This window comes from Rattus rattus, chromosome 17 (genome assembly GCF_011064425.1).
Source record: "Rattus rattus isolate New Zealand chromosome 17, Rrattus_CSIRO_v1, whole genome shotgun sequence".
In the NCBI taxonomy this organism is placed as follows: Eukaryota; Metazoa; Chordata; class Mammalia; order Rodentia; family Muridae; genus Rattus; species Rattus rattus.
The window spans coordinates 17,131,756-17,151,681 of record NC_046170.1 but is presented as its reverse complement, the minus strand read 5'-3'; the positions used below and the strand labels follow the sequence as shown (position 1 = coordinate 17,151,681).

The window sequence follows — 19,926 nt, the reverse complement described above, 5'->3', positions numbered from 1 at the left end:
CCAACGGTGAGCCACTGAACCTTTGGCCTATCCTGTGAGTGTGACTCCTGGGGTGTTTCCCTGCATCAGGAGAGCAACCTCTCTCATCCAAACACGGTGAAGATAAAGAACAGCTTCAGATCCGCCATCACCACGATAGAATCCATTATACCCTAGCCGTTCTTGAAGCAAGCCCGTGTTCTGTGTGTCACCTAACTTGACTGAGTGGGTGACTCACTGGAGACGTCAAAGCTCTCGGTTTTACCAGGCAAATCACAAAGCCAAGAAGCAGAAGACACTGTAGACGAGGAGAAGCGGCCTGTCCCTGTAAAGGAGCAATGGAGAAAGGCCATGTGACTGGAGCAAATCTGTCACCTCTAAGCCCTAACATTGCTGAACTCCCTAGCTTCTGTGTACTTGTTCAGTTCTAACCTGAAATACATGGGCAAGAACCTGCCTCTGCAGGGGCAAATGGGGAACACAAGTTCAAAGTCTTATTGTTGTTCTAAACGCCAAGAGCTAGTGGAAATGGTTGTAAGCTGAAGGAATGGGCTAAGTTATGGTTTCATAGCATTCCTGGCTTGCCCACTGCACTGTTAATACATTTAGATAGGATCTACTAGATTTCCCAGGAAGGTACGAAAACACACCCAACTAAGTCAACTTCAGAGATTAGGTTGGGATATTAACCTGTGCTACAATCCCACATCATCAATCCTCTTTTCTGTAACTAAGACTTACACAGTCAAGTTTTATGCCACACTTTGAGGCCTTCCTTTGCACCCCACATGAACCATTTGTGGACTGTTTTGCAAACCGGTCAAAGGTAGACTATGGGCCCGCGTAAGAGGAAGTAATAAGATCAAACTTTCTGCTACACAAAAGATCTGCTGTCTCCTTTTAGATGGGCCTCTCTGTGTTTTGCTGAAGGGAGCAGGTGGTCAAAACAGTCAGGAATTTAAGATACCGCCAGTCTTCAATTGACCTTGGCAGTCGAGCAGGCTGATGTAAAACGAGTCTTGTGCGCAGAGCCAAACACATGCAGGTCAGGGCTGGGTCTCAGGTTTTTCCCTTAGCTCTGTAGCTTGTAATCCGTTTGTATATTTTGCGAGGATTCTGTATTTCTTGAATCTCCTGTTTAAATACTTCCTTGTTTCTGAACATGCTGAGTAAGAGGGCATTTTCCTGCTTCTGTCCCTCCCTCTCCAACCCTTGCTAGAGCAAAGTAAGGGACCCTTCTTTGCTGTGTCCTAGGACCTGGCCTTTAAACCAGACCTCGAGTTCCTCCCGAGTCCTGTCCTCCAGTTTCGCCTGGCTCCTTTGCTGTCGTATCATATAACAAGATGGCAAGAAATGGGTATCTGACGGTCGTGTGGTAACGATCCCTTTATGAAACACGGGTACATTGACCTACCTCCAACATCGGTGAAGAAATACAGCATTATAGAAACAACGGGACCGTGGTTAGAAAGGGAGGGCTTCACTCCTATGCGAGCATGTTACTGAGCGAAGCAGGAGCCCTAGGAGGCTGCACATGAAAGACCAAAGCAGGTTCCCAATGAAGATGTTACAACGATAAATATATTAATAATACAGCTGACATAGCATTGCTGGAGTGAGTGTGTGTGTGTGTGTGTGTGTGTGTGTGTGTGTGTGTGTGTGTGTGTTACTCTGGAGATTAGACCCAGAGCTTTATACATGCTGGGCCGATGTTCTACCACTGTCCTTCATTCTCTGCAAGTACTTCTGGAAGTAGCAGCATAATGTCAGCCCTATAAGTTAAATGAAGTGTAACGTTTCAACCTAGCATTCAGATCCTGGCCCCGTCTGAGCCCAGCTTACCCTCCTTCTCCCACATTAACTAAGACGAAGAAAACAGAACATCTTTCTAGGTTTTTCAAAATGGGTAAATGATAGAACTTCTCTCAAACTCTTCCCCCCTGCCCCCCAAAAAATCGGAGAGGAAAGCCTACTTTCAGCTCAGTGGGGCATCTTCTCCCTGATGCCAAAATCAACACAAAGACAACACGAGGAAGGGATACCTCAGGCCAGTCTTCCTTATTCATGCAGAAATCTTCAAAATATTATCCAGTCTAACTCCCCGATATGGGAGCATGTTATACACCATTCCCAAGCAGAAGAGGCAGCTCTGCCAAGAAGATATGCAGGTGGCCATGATTCGCAAAGGTCTTCAGCATTAACTCATTATCAGGGCAATGCACGTCAAACCACCACAGCTTAATCACCGTAAACCTATGAGGACAGCCGCTGTCAAAATCTGGTGCTGTTTATTGTTGTCCAGGGTGCACTGTTGGGTGAATTAGTACAACAATATGAAAAAGTGTATGGGCATTCCTCAAAAACTTAAATTAGAAAATTTAAATTACAGCTGTCTTATATCTGGGCCTGGGTCTGAAATAACTGAAGTCAAAGCCTCAAAATTCCCTTATAGTGAGGGTAGAGAGAGCTCGGCAAGGGACATGCTGGAGTGCAGTCAGAAGAGCAGAGTACACATCCCCGGAACCTGTGAGTGCCAAGGGAGCACGACAGCCCACCCGTATGCCAGCACTTAGAAGGTAGACACAAGGACGCTTGGAGCAGGCTAGCTACCTGGGCTCGCCAAATCAGAGCACTCTGAGTTCAGTGAGAAGCCCTGCCTCAGTAGGTAAAGTAAAGCTATCCCAGATAACACTCAGCATCCATGTCTATTTACATACATACACATACACACACACATACACACATATACACACATACACATATACACACATACACACACATACACACATACACACACATACACACATACATACACATACACACATATACACACATACACATACACAAACACACACATAAACACACACACACTCACATATACACACACACAAACACACATACACACAATACACACACACACACACACACACAAACACACATACACACACACACACACACACATACATACACACACACACACACACACATACACACACACACACACACACACACATACACACACACATACACACACACACACACACACACACATACACACACATACACACACATACACATACACACACAAGCACACATACACACACATACACATGCATATACACACACACACACATACATACACACATACACATATACATACATACACACACATACACACATACATACACACATACATATACACACACATACACATATACACACACATACACATACACACACATATACATACACACACATATACATACACACACACATATACCTACACACACACACACACACACACACCCTCATCCACATGTATGTGTGTCCACACAGGCAAACACATAAACAGAACTCAGGAACCACTGCATGCACCCACAGCACACTATTCACAGCAGCTAAGAGCTGGAAGTGACTTACTTATTCATGTGTGGGTGGATGAACAAAGGAAATGCAGTCTATGGACTCAGTGTAATATTATTTGGCCTTACAAAGTGAAGGTAACCCTGTCTGTGCTAAAACATGTAAGATAGAAAACAGGCTGACCTAAAGTCATGGCTCTCCACTGGGGGCATGTGGCTCCTTCACCCAGAGGACACTTGGCAATGTCTGAAGATAAATCTCAGTCAGTGGGCAGAGAGCAAGCGTGCTATAAAACACGCTACAACTTACAGACGATCTCTCACACAGAGAACTACCAAGCTCCAAATACCAATTGTTATTAAAAGAGCCTGGTGGGATTTTTAAAATCAGATGTTATCTGCGGTCAAGTTGAAATAGAAGGGCTGGCTATGAGAAAATGTGTGGAAGAGACAGAAATATTCAGGTTGGGTTTGGGGCTTTGTATTGGTTTTTAAGAATTTGGGCATGAATAGAGGCTGCACAAGTGAACACCGTCAGAGCCACCAAAGCTAACCATGCTCCTGAGTCGATCTAACCCGGGGCTAAGAGCACTGGCTGCTTTTCCAGAGGACCTGAGTTTGACTCACAGTATCTGCTTGGTGGCTCACAGCAGTCTGCCACTCTGTTTCCAGTAGATCTGACGGCCTCTTCTGGCCTCCGTGGGCACCGGGTACACACATGGGGTAAAGGCATACATTCAGGCAAAGTACTCATCTTATACATAAGGGTTTTTTAAACTTAAAATATATGCAAATTGCCAGAGACAAATTGTGTTCAAGAAAAACTGATTTACATAGTCTGTAAACTCTTAACTTTATTATTAATGATAATTGAAAGTCTTTGGAAGAATGAGAGGGGAATGGGCATTACCCAAAGCTCGGCACAAACCCACTTTACTGTTGCTGGAGATCTTCCTCCTGCTAGGGATGTCACCAACTCTGCAGCCCAGGAGGAAGGAAGCCAGTGTCCTGCTGCCTCTGACCCTGAGTCACAGGGACCAGAAACAGCCTTCCTAGTCCTCCTGCCCTTCAACTTCCTTGGCTAAGAGAAAGTTGGTGAGTGAGGGAGTCTGAGAAATGTAGTTCCCAGATTCTTAGTGTGCATGCGCTCGTGTGTGCGCTCACACATACATGTGTGCACCTGCACACACCCTGTGAAATAGAAGGGACCCTAAGGAAGACAGAAAGGGAAAAGCACCTATGCTCGATGTATGGACCATAGCTTATCATTAGTCCTATTTTTCTAAGTAAACCTAACAAAGCCATGCGCACTCATATGCTTTGAAATTTATTGATCGCTTTGAGTGGCAGTGATTCTCTTGAAAGAACTGACAGTAGCCTTTGTCCCCACACTTCCCAATACTTCTTAGACCCTCACCACGTGTGCATAGCCAATGAACCAATCCTCTTGGTTATCAGGTAGAAGATGAAATGTTACCCTCCCAGTCGCTTCTCTAATGTTTCATTTATACCTGTCCTTTAGCATGCATTCTCTTTTTTTTTAAAAAAAAAAAAGATCTATTTATTTTATTGTATGTGAGTACACTGTAGCTGTCATCAGACACACCAGAAGAGGGCATCAGATCTCATTACAGATGGTTGAGCCACCATGTGGTTGCAGGGAATTGAACTCAGGTCCTCCAGAAGAGCGGTCACTGCTCTTAACCACTGAGCCATCTCTCCAGCCCCACACGAATTCTCTTGTGTTGAATGTGTATATCTATATGTGTGTGCATGTATATATTGTTACATTATATATTACTATATTATTTATTATATATAAACATATATAAAGAGATAGATTGATGGATGATAGATAGATAGATAGATAGATAGATAGATAGATAGATAGATAGATAGATAGATAGATAGAGATCTTCTACTGGGTCAAACTTAACTTAATGACAGGGCCATCTTTATATTCTCCACACCATTCACCTAAAGTATTAAATGCCTAGTGATATCCAGCAAATGCCTGTTGGATGAGTGGGCAGTTAAGTATATTAATGGCTACACAAATGAGATTTGTAGACATTTTTATATAATTACGAAGTAAGCCCACATGATTCTACCCGTGAGTCTGGACCCTCCGACAGCCTTAACTTCCCCATGCTCCTTTTTTTTTTTTTTAAATATTTTATTTATTTATTATATATGAGTACACTGTAGCTGTCTTCAGACACACCAGAAGAGGGCATCAGATCTCATTACAGATGGTTGTGAGCCACCATGTGGTTGCTGGGATTTGAACTCAGGACCTCAGGAAGAGCAGTCGGTGCTCTTAACCACTGAGCCATCTCTCCAGTCCCCCCCATGCTCCTTTTGTACCAATCACATTCACATGTGCTGAGAAACGTCCATCCGCCTGGCACTGGAAGCTTAAGTTGTCCCTCGGCAGTTGATAACTAGCCGGGGGGTTGTGAAACAGCCACTGACAACAGGAATGTTCACAAGATTTCCCTCTGTGCCCTGTCAAAGTCTAATGAGAACTGAAGAAGCTAAAGTTATACCTGTCCTCCAGTCACATGGTAAAGACACCATGCTTGCATTGCCAAAAGGAGGAACTCTTTCTCCTGCTGGTCAGGGTCACAGAGAATGAAAACCAGTGAGTAGAGATCACAGCAAGGCGTAGGTCTGCCTACATGATCTAAATTAATGTACAAGTGTCAGGGAATCCAGTCTCACTTAATTCAGCCCAAGCAGAAACTCTGTACTAAGCCTGCCTGTCTGAACGCTAGGAAAGTCTAGCTCACTGGGGCTCATTATGTGCATACTCAGGACCCTGCAACAGGAATTCAGAAGGTGAGGATTTCAGTTACGTCTGGATAAAGTTAGGAATCAATTGGCCCAATGGGTGGCTTTGCACTGTAAGCCTAGAACATGTGGTTCCTGGTGGTCTCGGAGCATTGCTAGGAGAACAAGTTGACCTGATGTGTATAATCCGTGTAGACATTCTGCCACTTGAAATGGCACTGTCACCAACAGCACTGACTGGGGTGGGGTCCAACCTCAGACGAGTTGGCTTCATTCATAGCATATGATTCACTCGTGGGGAAATCCAACTCCTCTTTTTAGGGCGAAGACAATAGACAAACTTGTACGTACCCCTCGCTGCTTCCCGCAGTGCCTGATACACAAGATGAAGCCAGTAAGAACAAGACATTATGAGTCAGACCGTGATAGCCTCTGAGAGAACTGCTCAAACGCCTGTCACACTCGAAACAAAAGCTACTTGGAGAAATCCTTAAAGTGAATTTAAGCCCAACAATGCAAAAGCACACATTTCCATATTAAAAACACTCTGCATTTAAGGTCCAGTTGACTTTCCCACTAAGATCATGGCAGAGAGGACTGGGGAGGGGGCTGCCTGGGAGCTGAGTTTGGATCCCCAGCACAGGTGTGATGGGAAATGCCTGCCACCTTGGCACCTGGCTCAGAGGGAGGTGGGCCCCAGAGGCCCCCTGGCCAGCCAGTTGAAGCAGCAAATTTCCAGGTTTCCTGAGAGATAGCCCTTCTCGAAAATAAGGTGGAGGTTGATAGAAGAAGATACCCAGTGTCAACCTCTCACCTCAGTTCGAGAACGTAAGAACACACGTGTGCAAACACATACAAGAGAGAGAGAGAGAGAGAGAGAGAGAGAGAGAGAGAGAGAGAGACCCTGCTGCTGCCTGAAGGAGCCTCCACATTGTGAGGCATTTTGAAAGGAGGACCACCTTGTTATTCAGCTCTTTGGTACTCCTGTATAAGGCAGGGTTGATTGGAAACATGTCCTAGTTTCCAGAAGATAAGCATCACTAGCCATGGACATAAGATGTCATTTATTCTCTGAGACCTCATTTTCCCAGTACACGAAGAAAGTAATGTACTGACGAACAGGCCCCAGCGTGTGGGCACCAAGCCGGGCTTCCAGTCACCACCACCTTGTTTTCTTTCAAAGCAGAGCAGCTCTTCCCCGGGTGGTGGTTGTTAACTCCTAACAGAGGGCCTCTTACCTCAGCCAGCTTCCCTAGGCTGCTTTGCAGCAGAGTAAATACCAGTTCTCCAACAAGGCTCCCGTTCTGCTTTCCAAAGAGGAACAGCTACCTAGGGCCAAGGGCGAGAGCCTGTGAACTGTCGTGTCAAGTTAACAGAAGGTTCCTCCACGCAGTGTAAACTCCAGTGAGCAGGCATTTTAAAGTCACGAAGCTGAGCTGGAGAGACCGACTGCTCTTCCAGAGGTCCTGAGTTCAAGTCCCAGCAAACACATGGTGGCTCACAACCATCTGTCATGGGATCTGATGCCCTCTTCTGGTGTGTCTGAAACAGCTATGTAAATACTCATATAAATAAAATAAAGAAATCTAAACACCATGGAGCTGGAAAGATGGCTCCTGCCCACAAGAGAGTCTGCTGCTCTTCAAGAAGTGTGGTTCCTGGCACCCACACCAGGCAGCAGCTCACAACGGTCAGCTCTTGGGGAAGTCTTCTGACCTCTGAAGGTGCTACACACACACACACACACACACACACACACACACACAAACACACACACACATAAACACACACACACAATATACACACATACATAAATACACACATAAACACACACACAATATACACACACATAAACACACACACATAATATACACACACACATAACACACACACATAAACACACACACACACACACACACACACACACACACACACACACAAGCACACACACACACACACACATAAACACACACCCATAAACACACACACAATATACACACACACATAAACACACACACATAAACACACACACAATATACACACACACATAAACACACACACATAAACACACACACATAAACACACACACATAAACACACACACATAAACACACACACAATATACACACACACATACATGTGCACACACACAATATATATATTTACCCAAGCACATTACACATTCATGAAATATACACTCAAGCACATGCACATACACATAAAGTAAAAATTTCCAAAACACAAAACAACTGTTTGCAGTTCTGTGTTCTCTGAGGCACCAGGGAAGCAGAGTGTCTCACTTGATTGACTCTTGTCTGTTGGTTCTTCAGGGACCTGGTGAGAGACAGCAGAAAAAAATGCCTCTGTGTAAATAATCGAAAATGTATGAGGCTAACTTTTCATCCTCAGAACCCCTACAATTCCACCAACCCTCGAGTTAAGCACACTCTGGAGACAGAATGTGGGCATCAATTGCAGTTCCAACTAGAATTGCCGAGCATCATAGGGGATTTTTTAACCTTTAGGGATTTGGTTTTAGCATCAAAAACAAAAAATGGTATCCAGGAATGGCGGTACACATCTGTAATTTCAGATATGAGGAGATAAAGACAGGTAGCTCTCTGGGACTTCCAGGCCAGCCAGGGCTACACAGTTAGAACTTATCTAACAATGGCGGGGGGTCAGGGAGAACCTATGCTTCTGTCATAGGTTAATTATGGGTACTAAGTTGTAGAACCTATTTACAGTACTCGCTGTGTTTCCTGGCATGTAATAAGTTCTCAGTAACCATTAATATTTCACTCGTCATTTAAAAAACAACAAAGCACTGTAAAAGCAACTTCGATTTCATTTCCCAGGCATCCGCCATTTCTAGAGGAGATAATAAGGCAATGAAATGTAAGCCAGGGCCCTGAGTCAGAGACTGGATGCAAAGAAGTCACCGTGGGCTACTGTAACATAGTGCAGGGGACAGAAACAATTATGGACAATGTACATGTCTTCAGTTCCTGATTCTGGAGTCTCAGAAATCTAAGACTAAGGGACCCCATCTGGCGATGGCTGTCTTGCTGTGTCTTATTAACATGGTGGTGGAGTAGCCAACGGGCATGCCCAAGACACAGAGAGAAAACTGAGCCCAGCATGTCCTTTTATGAGGGACTTACTCCCCCAATTACGATACGAGTCCATTCACCAGGAGAGTCTCATGACCTAATGAACGCAAGGGTCCTGCCTCTTAAGACCATTTTAGTGGCCACTGAATTTTCAACATGAGGTTTAGAACAGAAGCCCTGCTACCAATAAAAATGATGGGGGGGGTGGAAATCTTCAGATCTTTCTTCTATTTTGAGGTTGGAAGGAACTTGAGCTATCAACATACCACCATTAGTAGAAAATTACATCAAACCCATAGCAGAAGTCAGCCTGACATTTTCCATATCAAGCAAGGGATAAACCAAGTACATTAATCACTTGTGACCGTATGAAATTAAAAAGTCCCACCACTAAGAGTGTCTTGTCTGACCACAGTTATGATACTGATGTACTCAGCATCAAGTGTGATGTGTTTCTGCCAAGATCTTGGCGCACTGAGGCGTCAGACCTAGTGGGATAAAAGACACCAATACTTTTTTATTTTTTATATTTTTACAACAACAGGAGCCCCCGACTTTTGCACATCAAATTTCTGTGAGGCTAGGCGTATCTTTCCCACTGAAACCAGACAAGGTAGGCCAGTTAGAAAAATGTTCTCCACAGACAGGCAACAGCTTTTGGGATAGCCTGTGCTCCAATTGTTCAAGACCCACATGAAGACCAAGCTGCCCATCTTCTACATAGGTGCAGGGAGCCCTAGGGACAGCCCATGAATGTTCTTTGGTTGGTGGTTCAGTCTCTGAGAGCCCCAAGGGTCCAGGTTAGTTGACTCTGTTGGTCTTCATGTAGAGTTCCTATCCCCTTCAGGGCCTGTAATCCTTCCTCCTGTTCTTTCATAAGCGTCCCCAAGTTCTATCCACCGATTGGCTGTGGGTGTCTGCCCCTGTCTGAGTCAGCTGCTGGGTGGAGCCTCTCAGAGAACAGCAATGCTAGACTCCGGTCTGCAAGCGTAGCCAAGTATCATTAATAGTGTCAAGGACTGGCGTTTGCCCACGGGATGGGTTACATCTCAGTTTTTAAAAGCTGTGCGTCCAAAGAAAACATCTGGAGAAACACCAGTTTGTGTTCTTGCCTCTAGATTTTAACGCTCCCAAGAGATTTTGCCAATCTGTCCCCTTCTATCATACATTGTCATAACCTCCGCACAAGCCAGTGCTTCTATAAGCCGCTCAGTGATTACATGAGCGCCACCACCACATCTCCCTGGAAGGTCCCACATGCTTCCCGCCCAGCAGGCGCAAAGCCAAACTCTCCCTCTTCCAAACCTGCTCCCTTCCGTGCTCTCTGGGTCACCACACGGCTCAGGAACTGTGGTTCCAGACCATCCCTTTTCCAATAACGCTTCTGTCAAATCGTTTCTCCTCTTCCCTCTATCTCATCAGCACACAGCGCGGTCATTGGCTTTTCTGCCATACTCTCCTAACCAGGTTCTTTCTGCCTTTAGTTAACAGCAAAAGTGAGCACTTAAAAGAGTAAACACATCGTGTCATTCCCTACTTAATATCCCTGCATATCTTTAGAAGTGTATATAATTCTGTGCCATGAGGATTCAAAGTACTTTTCGTCTCTAAAGTGAACACAGCGGACACAACAGAGGCTTGTACGGACTGGGCTATATTTTGTATGAGTTTTTGTGGGCTTTTTGCAAAGGAAAGAGACAGAGTCAATACGCGCTTGTGTCGTGGATAGCTGTGTATCCTCGGTTGTTACGTTCGAGTTACAACATAAGAAATACTTAAGAATGATTTCCGGGGCTGGAGAGATGGCTCAGTGGTTAAGAATACTGACTGCTCTTCCAGAGGTCATGAGTTCAATTCCCAGCAACCACATGATGGCTCACAACCATCTGTAATGAGATCTGATGCCCTCTTCTGGTGTATCTGAAGACAGCTACAGTGTAATATATAATAAATGAATAAATCTTTAAAAAAAAAAAAAAAAGTATGATTTCCAAGTCTTCAGCTCTTTTTTTAAAGAAAAATTTAGTAAACTATGATGTTCTGTGAAACCGTGCAATGTTACACCAGGAAACCTGAACCAACCGCTTTCCACAAATGTGCCTTGTTGATTTCTGGCCCCCTTTACCTTAAGCTACTCAGGACTGTATTTAATTTCCATGGGTTTGGCCACCTGTAACTGTAGCAGCCCCTGTGATTCTCCAGGCTTTTAAAAATCCAGTTCACACATTCCAATTTAGAAAACACTTCTGTGAGTTTGAAGCCATGAAATCTGGGGTGCTTGTGGCTGCAGAGGCTGGAGTAAAGCTGCCTCTGTCTCTGGGTGGGGTGAGCTCTGTCCCTAGGGGGTGAGCTCTGACCCTAAGGGGTGAGCTCTGACCCTGGGGGGTGGGGTGAGCACTGTCCCTGGGTGGGTGAGCTCTGTCCCTAGGGGGTGAGCTCTGTCCCTAGGGGGTGAGCTCTGTCCCTGGGGGTGAGCTCTGTCCCTGGGGGTGAGCTCTGTCCCTGGGGGGGAGCTCTGTCCCTGGGGGTGAGCTCTGTGTGGGGGAGCTCTGTCCCTGGGGGGTGGGGTGAGCTCTGTCCCTGGGTGGGTGAGCTCTGTCCCTTGGGAGTGAGCTCTGCTCCTAGGGGGCTGGGGGGGGGGAGCTCTGTCCCTAGCGGGTGGGGTGAGCTCTGTCCCTGGGTGGGTGAGCTCTGACTGTAGCACTGTGGTGTGTTGGCCCCTTTCTCTGTAACCCCTTTTGGCTAGAATCATAGAAAAATCATAAAATCGATCTATGGTAATAAACTGTTTAGTTGATTTGCCATGGACTTAGTTGAAAAGCTAGACATGTACTGAAATTAGCCAATCACCATTAAGGATAAAGATTCTGAGAGTGTGGAGAGTTGCCTGTAGTTCTTGCTGCCTGAGAGGGGAATTATGAGTGAAGATCAGCCTAGACTAAATAGAAAAATCCTGTCAAAAATAAATAAAATTTTATTTTTAAAAAGAAGGAAGGGGTGGAGTGGAATGGAAAGAGCTATTGGTTTTATGTCACTGTAATTGTGACAAATGTCTGAGATAAACCAACTTTGAAAAGAGAAGAGGCTTATTTTGGCTCCTAACTTGGAAGGTTTGGTGGCCATGACCGCTTAGCCCCATTGCTCTGGACCTGTAGCAGCATGGTGGGGAAGACTGGGGTTAATAAAGTAATAGAGGAGGCCTGAACAAAGGGAAGGAGCTGGAGAAGCTAAGGACTCAAAGTCCCTTCCAAGGGCACACTCTGTAGGCCTAACAACCCCCACTCGCCCTCCTCTCAAAGGTTTCAACCACCTTCCAGCAAAACCACAGTGAGGATCGAGCCTCCAACACCTGAGCCTTTGTGAGATACTCAAGGTCAAAATGGAGGGAGGGAGGGAAGAAGAGGGAGGGAGGGAGGGAGGAGGGAGGGGAAGGAGGGAGGAGGGAGGGAGGAAGAAGAGGGAGGGAGGGAGGGAGGGAGGGAGGGAGGAGGGAGGGAGGGAGGGAGGGGTGGGAGTGGGTAACAATTCCTGTGTAGTTCCTCTTTTGTTGCTATTATGTGGGTGGTTTTGGATACAGAGTAGCTCAGGCTGGCCTCAGATTCTAGACCTTGCTTTGCAGACCCCCAAGTCCTGGTATGATAAGGGTGTGCCCTCACTGTCCTCTTCTGAATTTTCATCTCTGAGAATAAGAAGTCTTCAGCTTTCACTGGACCTCGAAGAACTGATTTCCCCATTAATGGACGTTTCCCAGATACACAATAAGCATTTATATTGCAGAAATAAAAGTGATTAGAAAGGTTAAGAATATATTTAACAGTTTTGACTTGCTTCCTTCTCATTAGTAATTACTAATTACTCATTGAGAATCCACAGTGAATGAAGTACAGGGCTAGATTGTATACGGATTGACTCTATATAGTCAGCCAAAGTTCTTATTTAATGGTCAATTAAACATCAATCCCGGAGGATGAAGTTACACAAATTAGCACAAATAATTGGTAATAGTTAGACTAGAATATTGTCTAAAGGAAGCAAGACTTCCAATTCTCATAGAAACATAGACAGACAGACAGACAGACAGACAATTTTGAGGTAGGGTCTCTTATAACCCAGGCTTGCCTCAAGCTCTACATGTAGCCAATGAAAACCTTGAAGTTCTGATTCTCTTGTTGCCACAGCTCAGCTGCTGAGATCGCAGGCTGGTACAAACACACCAGATATTATGATTTTAGATATATATGTCTCATTGTCGCTGTAAAGTGTTTAATGAAAGCACTGGGTATGAGAGATGGAAGAAACATATGAAGCCATTTCCAATCTCTCCTAAAACCATAACAAAGACTTTTTAAACTAAATACAGAATCTGACATGTATGGAGTAAGGAGAGAGGAGACAGAAGCAAATTCTAGCCAGTGGGCAGGGAGAGCAAGCACTGGGTGACCTGGGAGACCTGAGACAGCTGTGCCTGAGGTGGTCTCCCCACAGTAGGGACAGGATGGACAAAAGCACTCTGACAGTGGTGGCAGAGGCATGGGGCTCACCCAGCAGGAGACACTAACTGCTGAGACAACAGAGGAAGGCTCATCCCAGTTTGCACCTGCCCTCCCCTGTCTCCCCCCAGTCAGGAATGCAGGTCCGATGGTTCTAGAGCAGAGGAATTAAGTGTGGAAGGAGATGTATATAGACAGCCAGCTTGTCAGGGAGTCTGTTGTGAGGCAAATGCTCAAGTTCATTTCATTTCATGTTGGATGGATAGTTTGATAAAGAATTCAGGGAACAGCACTGTCCTCAAGTACTAAATACTTGTATCTCCCATTGGTGCCTGGGGAGTTGTGAGCCAGCATCTGAAACCTGTCAGAGCTTGGTCTTCCATGGGATGACCCGTGTGAGGCTGATTCTTCAGGACACAACTCTGTTCGCTCTCCTTGTCTTTTTGAAGGCATCTTGGAAATTCACTGCTCTTTATTAAATACATACATTTTCCTTAACTGTCTTCAGCATGGCAAGTAACATCGGCAACAGCCAGAGCAAACGTATTATAACTGTCATCAGTCTTCATTTCAGAGACATCTTTATTGGACTTTTAATTGCACGGTTCCTCAGCACAGTGATAGAAAGCCTAAGACTTTCTGGATCACAGCTGCCTTAGGCAGATCGTGAGCCTCCCCTGGCCTACTCCCTAGTTCGGTTATGCATTCCAGTCATATTTGAATATTGTCTGATGTCTGCGTGCTCACCATGGCCCCCATCACATGCAGCCATCTGTGTACACAGTGACTACTACTTAAAAGATCATTCTGTGTTACGCATCTGCCTAAAGTACGCATTACCCTTAGAAGTCAGTTTCGACATAGCACCCTGCGGCACACACCCTCTTTGACCCAGCGTATGGCTCCATAGCCTCCTCTCCTGCTCCTCCCATACCTCAGCCATCTTCCCTCAGAGCCAATATTCTGCTTATGTCTGCATGCTGGACAGTAAGCTCGGAATTGTCTCGTTCTCACTCGCATAGCAGCTAGCTCAATTGATAGCTCGTAGCAGAGACTCGATACATCTTGAAAGAATTCAAGAGTTGTACTCGTTCTAGAGTATTTGGAAATAGATCCAGAAAAAGAGAAAAGGGGGGGGGGAAGCTGCACGCAGCTATAATCCAGCACTTAGGAAGCAGAGGCAGGTGAATCTATTGAGTTTGAGGCCAGCCTGGTCTGCAGAGTGAGTTCCAGGACAGCCAGGGCTACACAGAGAAACCCTGCTTTGAAACACAAACAAACAAAAATTATATCTTAAAAGGAACATCAATATAAATATTAATATAAAGCCTAAATCTCAGTCAATTTAAGCTACAGAGACCTTGTCTGGAAGGAAAGAAGGAAGGAAGGAAGGAAGAAGGAAGGAAGGAAAAGGAAGGAAGAAAAAAGAAAGAAAGAAAGAAAGAAAGAAAGAAAGAAAGAAAGAAAGAAAGAGAAAGAAAGAAAGAAAGGGAAGGAAGAAAGAGAAGGAAGGAAAAAAGGAAGGAAAGAAGGAAGGAGAGAGGGAAAGAAAGTCCCCAAAGCATAAATGCCATTTCCTCTTCCTCTCCTCTTCCTCCTCTCCTTACTCCTCTTTTTCCTCTTCCTCCTCCCTCCACTTCCTCCTCCTCTCCTCCTCCTTTTCCTCCTCTTCTTTTCCTCCTCCTTCTCCTCCTCCTTCCTTTTTTTCGAGCTGGGGACCAACAGGCCTTGCACTTCTAGGCAAGCGCCTACCACTGAGCAAATCCCCAACCCCCCTCCTCCTCTTATGTTAACCTTTTTAGTTCCTTGCTTCCAATTATAACAACATTCTCACATCAGCCTTGCAGCAAGCAAGCTTTGAGTGCTTCTGAACTCATTTCTGATATATCGTTAAGCTGAAAATGCCATTAAGTGTCTATTTATGTAACTCTGAACTCTTGGAAAACTTCACTCAGGTGGGTATAAGAACATCATCCTTTGAAAGTAACATTGTGGGGTTGGGGATTTAGCTCAGTGGTAGAGCGCTTGCCTAGGAAGCGCAAGGCCCTGGGTTCGGTCCCCAGCTCCGAAAAAAAGACCAAAAAAAAAAAAGTAACATTGTTTTTGAGCTATTTTCTGTTACTGCACTGTGTAACTTACCAAGTAATGTTAAGTGAATATTTTTGCACTTCTAATCCTTCCTCCTTAGAGCATCCTGGAAATAAAATTATTAGGTGAAAATTTTATAACTCTAATGGAAGAACGAAGCAGAGTAATGGTCTCTGGAGACTGGGAAGGGTAGTGGGAGAGGAGATGGAAAGAATTTTAACAAGGGCTCCATAGTCACAGTGGAGAAATTAGTTCTGGGTTCCTTAAAATAGACGGGGGTAAGTGTCGGTTAAAACAATATGTGATATACTACAAAATGAGTAAAGAAATAAAAATCTCCGGATATAAAAAGGATAATGTTTGAAGACATGGGAACATTTATTACCTCTGGTTATTATACACTACATACATGTATTAGATTACCGTCATGTGCCATAGCCAAGATGTACAAATAGTATGTCTCAAATTAAAAAGAATTTACATTTTTAAAAGGTTAAAAAAGATTTACATTTCTGTTTGCAGTACTTCAACAAGCCCATCTCAATATACTTTTAACTGCAACATTTTCTTTTGTAAAGAGTAACAATTACATTTGCAAAAATTTAAAAAAAGGAAGTTACATTTACAAAAAAGGAACGCTCCCATTTTACTTCTACTTATAATGGATCTGCATTAAACCCTTCTGTGCCTGCCTTCCATCACGTGATCCTTCTTAATGACTTAAAGGCTTTCGCTGTGGCAGGAACCCAGTCCTGAGTCTCAGGAGCAATCATGGGAATCTGGGTTTCACCCTCAGCCGTGTCCGCCTAGAAGCCATGTGCAGTGGGGGACAGACTTAGAACCTTAGCATACGGGAGGGGTGCAGAGGACAGAGACAGGACGCCTGGAGCCTGCTGTCCAGCCACGCTTCCCTAATCAACAAGCTCCAGAGATCCTGTCTCAGATAAACTGATGCTGACCTCCTGCTCCACATGTATGCACACAGTGTGTGTGTGTGTGTGTGTGTGTGTGTGTGTGTGTGTGTGTGTGTGTTTGAAAATTCCCCATCTAATATATACCGTCAGCATTAATTTATAATTTTAGCATTTTCTAACATTTGAGCTCAGTTCCATGAGTTACTCGATTACTTTTCTTGCCCTCTTAGACACACATTTTACAACTGAGAAATACACTTTGGCATTGTCCCTTTTTGCTGTTTCCTTGATAAAATGTAATGACAAAAACAGCTGCTTGGGAGACCTGTTTCACCAGCTCGGCAGTCCTGGTTATAGTCTCATAGCCGGGACAGGAAGCAGCTGCACATCCACTGTCAGGCTCACGTTTGTATTCGTCCCACTTCCCCCACTCCTGCACGGTCTGGGATTCCCGGCTGGAGAACAGTTTTCCCCACAGGGGACAAATCTTCCCACCTCTACTGACAGTTAGCTCATGGAGATAATCTCCCAAAGACACGGCCACAGGCCAAGATGACCCAGACACACCCTCACCAAGACTCTCTTCCCTGGAGGTTGCTGGTTGTGTCGAGTAGACAACTAAAACTCAGAACCACAACTAAGACACTATGTTGCCTTACTCTTTGTTTTTGCCCATTACTGGTTTCTTTGAATTTATTTGGGGGATCAAATATTTTTACTCTGAGGTACAGCCACCATTTGGCAATTTGAGGCAACTGATCACCTTTTAGAAGCAAGAGAGATGAACGTGGGTGCTTAGGTAACATTCATTTTCCCCCGCCCATGGAAAGACCAACATTTACTATGTCTCTTCTTATCTCTAACCAAGCCCAGATGCTCCCACCCAGACAGGTGCAGAGGTTTGTCTCTTAAGTGATTCTGGATCCTATTGGGCAGGTGGTCAGCATTAGCATCTCAGGACTGTTGGGTTATGGCTGTGTTGGTTTTCCTCTTCTGAGATATGGGCTCACCATGCAGCTCAGGCTGACCTCAGGCTCAGTCTTCCTGCTTCCACCTCCATGGTGCTGACTTTGCGAGCATTCACCACCGTAGCCATGGTGGCTCACACACTTAACTTTCTGACCCACTTAGAATTTATCTGGGGATCTATTTTGAGGTGAGATTTGAATCAGAGTTTTTACAAAACAGCCATATTTTTCCCCCTCAGACTTAAGGAAATGATAATAGCTGGGATGGGGAGGGGCTCCGTGTTTTAATCTGCACACTGCTCTTCCAGAGGACACGAATTCAGTGCCCAGCATCCGAATTGGGCAGCTCACAACTGCTCATCATTCCAGTGCCTCCTCCACAGGCACCTGCACTCGTGTGCACAGACACATGCACACTCACACGGCAATCTACATCACTCGCTTAATTTAAAAGAACAAAAACTAGATCTTACGAACAGAAACACTGCTAGGAACAATAATTCTAAAAGGGAGGCATCCAAAGACGTAACTTGATGTTGACCGTAAACTTTGCTTTGTCCCCCTCAGGTGACCAAGAGCCAGCAGTGAGCAGTGACTCTGACATCTCACTAATTATGGCCCTGGAAGTGGGGCTGTCTGATGTAGAACTTTCCACCGACCAAGACTGCGAGGAGGTGAAATCTTGAGAAGGTAGAAATGGACAGGAAGAAGACATAGGAACCAGGGGGACAGGAAGGAAGCATGCTCCGAGAATTGAACTGGATACGCGGCCTTCGGGTCACCATGGCAACCCCTTCAGGTCACCATGGCAACCTTGAACTCTGTTCAGGGGCAGTACGAAAGCAATATCCAAAGTCTCCGGAGTCAGGACTCGGGTTCCCATCTCTGTGACAGCCTGTGGCCTTGATGTGGGAGTTGAAAGCTGGATCCCTTGGTGTCTGTGCGCACACGGCAAACCGGAAGGAGACCTTCACAGCTTCTTCACTTGATTTCAGCCTCTCCCGTCTTCTTGCTCTTGTTTGGGAAAGACGGTTTCGGTCCCTCAGCAATTTCTTTTTAAAGTTGATGTGTAGTTTCCGAATCAATCCCTCTGTTTTCCCTTTGATTCACCCCAGCCCGTGTACAGAGGTCAGTTTAGAAGTTCTGGTTGCTGCTCTGGTGATCGGTTTGTACCGTGTCTCTGAGATTCATCGTCATGAGTTATCAATGTCACGCGTGTATGGCTTTGAGGATTGCCTCAGCACCCTGAAATGCTGGGAGGCCAGATCTTATCCAGGGTCTAACCCCCTCCTCTAAGTGGGCCTTGCAAGCCCAGCCGCCCGACGGCAGCACTAAGTTCTGGATCTGCTGAGTCGGGTGTTTGTTATTTCAGCTCTGTCGCGTAGGCTTCTACTTGCCGTGGCCTGTCAGGGCCACCTTGACAGGAGCGAACTGTCAGGGGGGCGTGTGAGTCCTCTGACTTCAGGGTCTTAGACAAAAACTCAGAAGTGCCCACAGGACACCATGAAAAAGTTCAGAGTATATGGAACTATAAGCCTAGTTTAAAAGAAAAAAATGATACCCCATCTTCCCAGGGTAGGGAAGATTCCTGACTCCCCCATTTCCCCCAAGGCCTGAGCAGTTTATCATCTTCATAAGTGAATTCTGTAGGTGTGAGGTATAGAAAAGACGCGATCAGTTTTCTAGGGCACTGGCATCCAGGCGTAAGCTTGCTTCAGGGACTGTCCTGTTGACCCTCACCAGCCTACACGGAAATATCTAAGCAAGTCCTCGACGGTTTGCATCTTGGGTCTTCCTGAGAACATCCGGGCATCGAGAGAAGAATGAGGCATGATCTGATAAAGTCTGAATGCCACTGTGCATCATGGGAAATTGCTAAATCGAGTTTCTTCTGATGGTGAGAATCAAATAATATTAAAAGAGAAAAATATAACAAATGACTATGAAAACCCACTGTACTATAAAGTGGTTTATGATTGTATCCTCTTCTTGTCTGAAACAGTAACAAGAGTGTGCTGTCTCTCAAGTGGACAATATTGGGATACGTGAAGCAATTCCAGAGGCAGAGGTGGCCACCTGTGTCCCTCTGAAAAATCAGGAGGATCTCTTCCCCCCTCCCCCTCCCCCCCCTATTCCTCTTCCCCTCCTATTCCCCTCCCCCTCCCCCTCCTAGCAGTTGGTAGCAGTTAGCAAGGTCAAACAGAGCAGGAATTAACCAGG

At 45.3% G+C, this 19,926-nt stretch overlaps 1 protein-coding gene across 1 annotated transcript in view; it reads left to right on the top strand.

Annotated features, from left to right (window-relative positions):
- Rnf150 (ring finger protein 150) overlaps nt 1-19,684 on the top strand; it is a 226,529-nt gene extending 206,845 nt beyond the window's left edge. Inside the window, exon 7 of the mRNA XM_032887717.1 lies at nt 18,274-19,684. Within this exon, the coding sequence (XP_032743608.1) occupies nt 18,274-18,392 (119 nt within the window). The 3' untranslated portion in view covers nt 18,393-19,684. The remainder of the gene's footprint in view (nt 1-18,273) is intronic.
- Nucleotides 19,685-19,926: the final 242 nt, after the last annotated feature.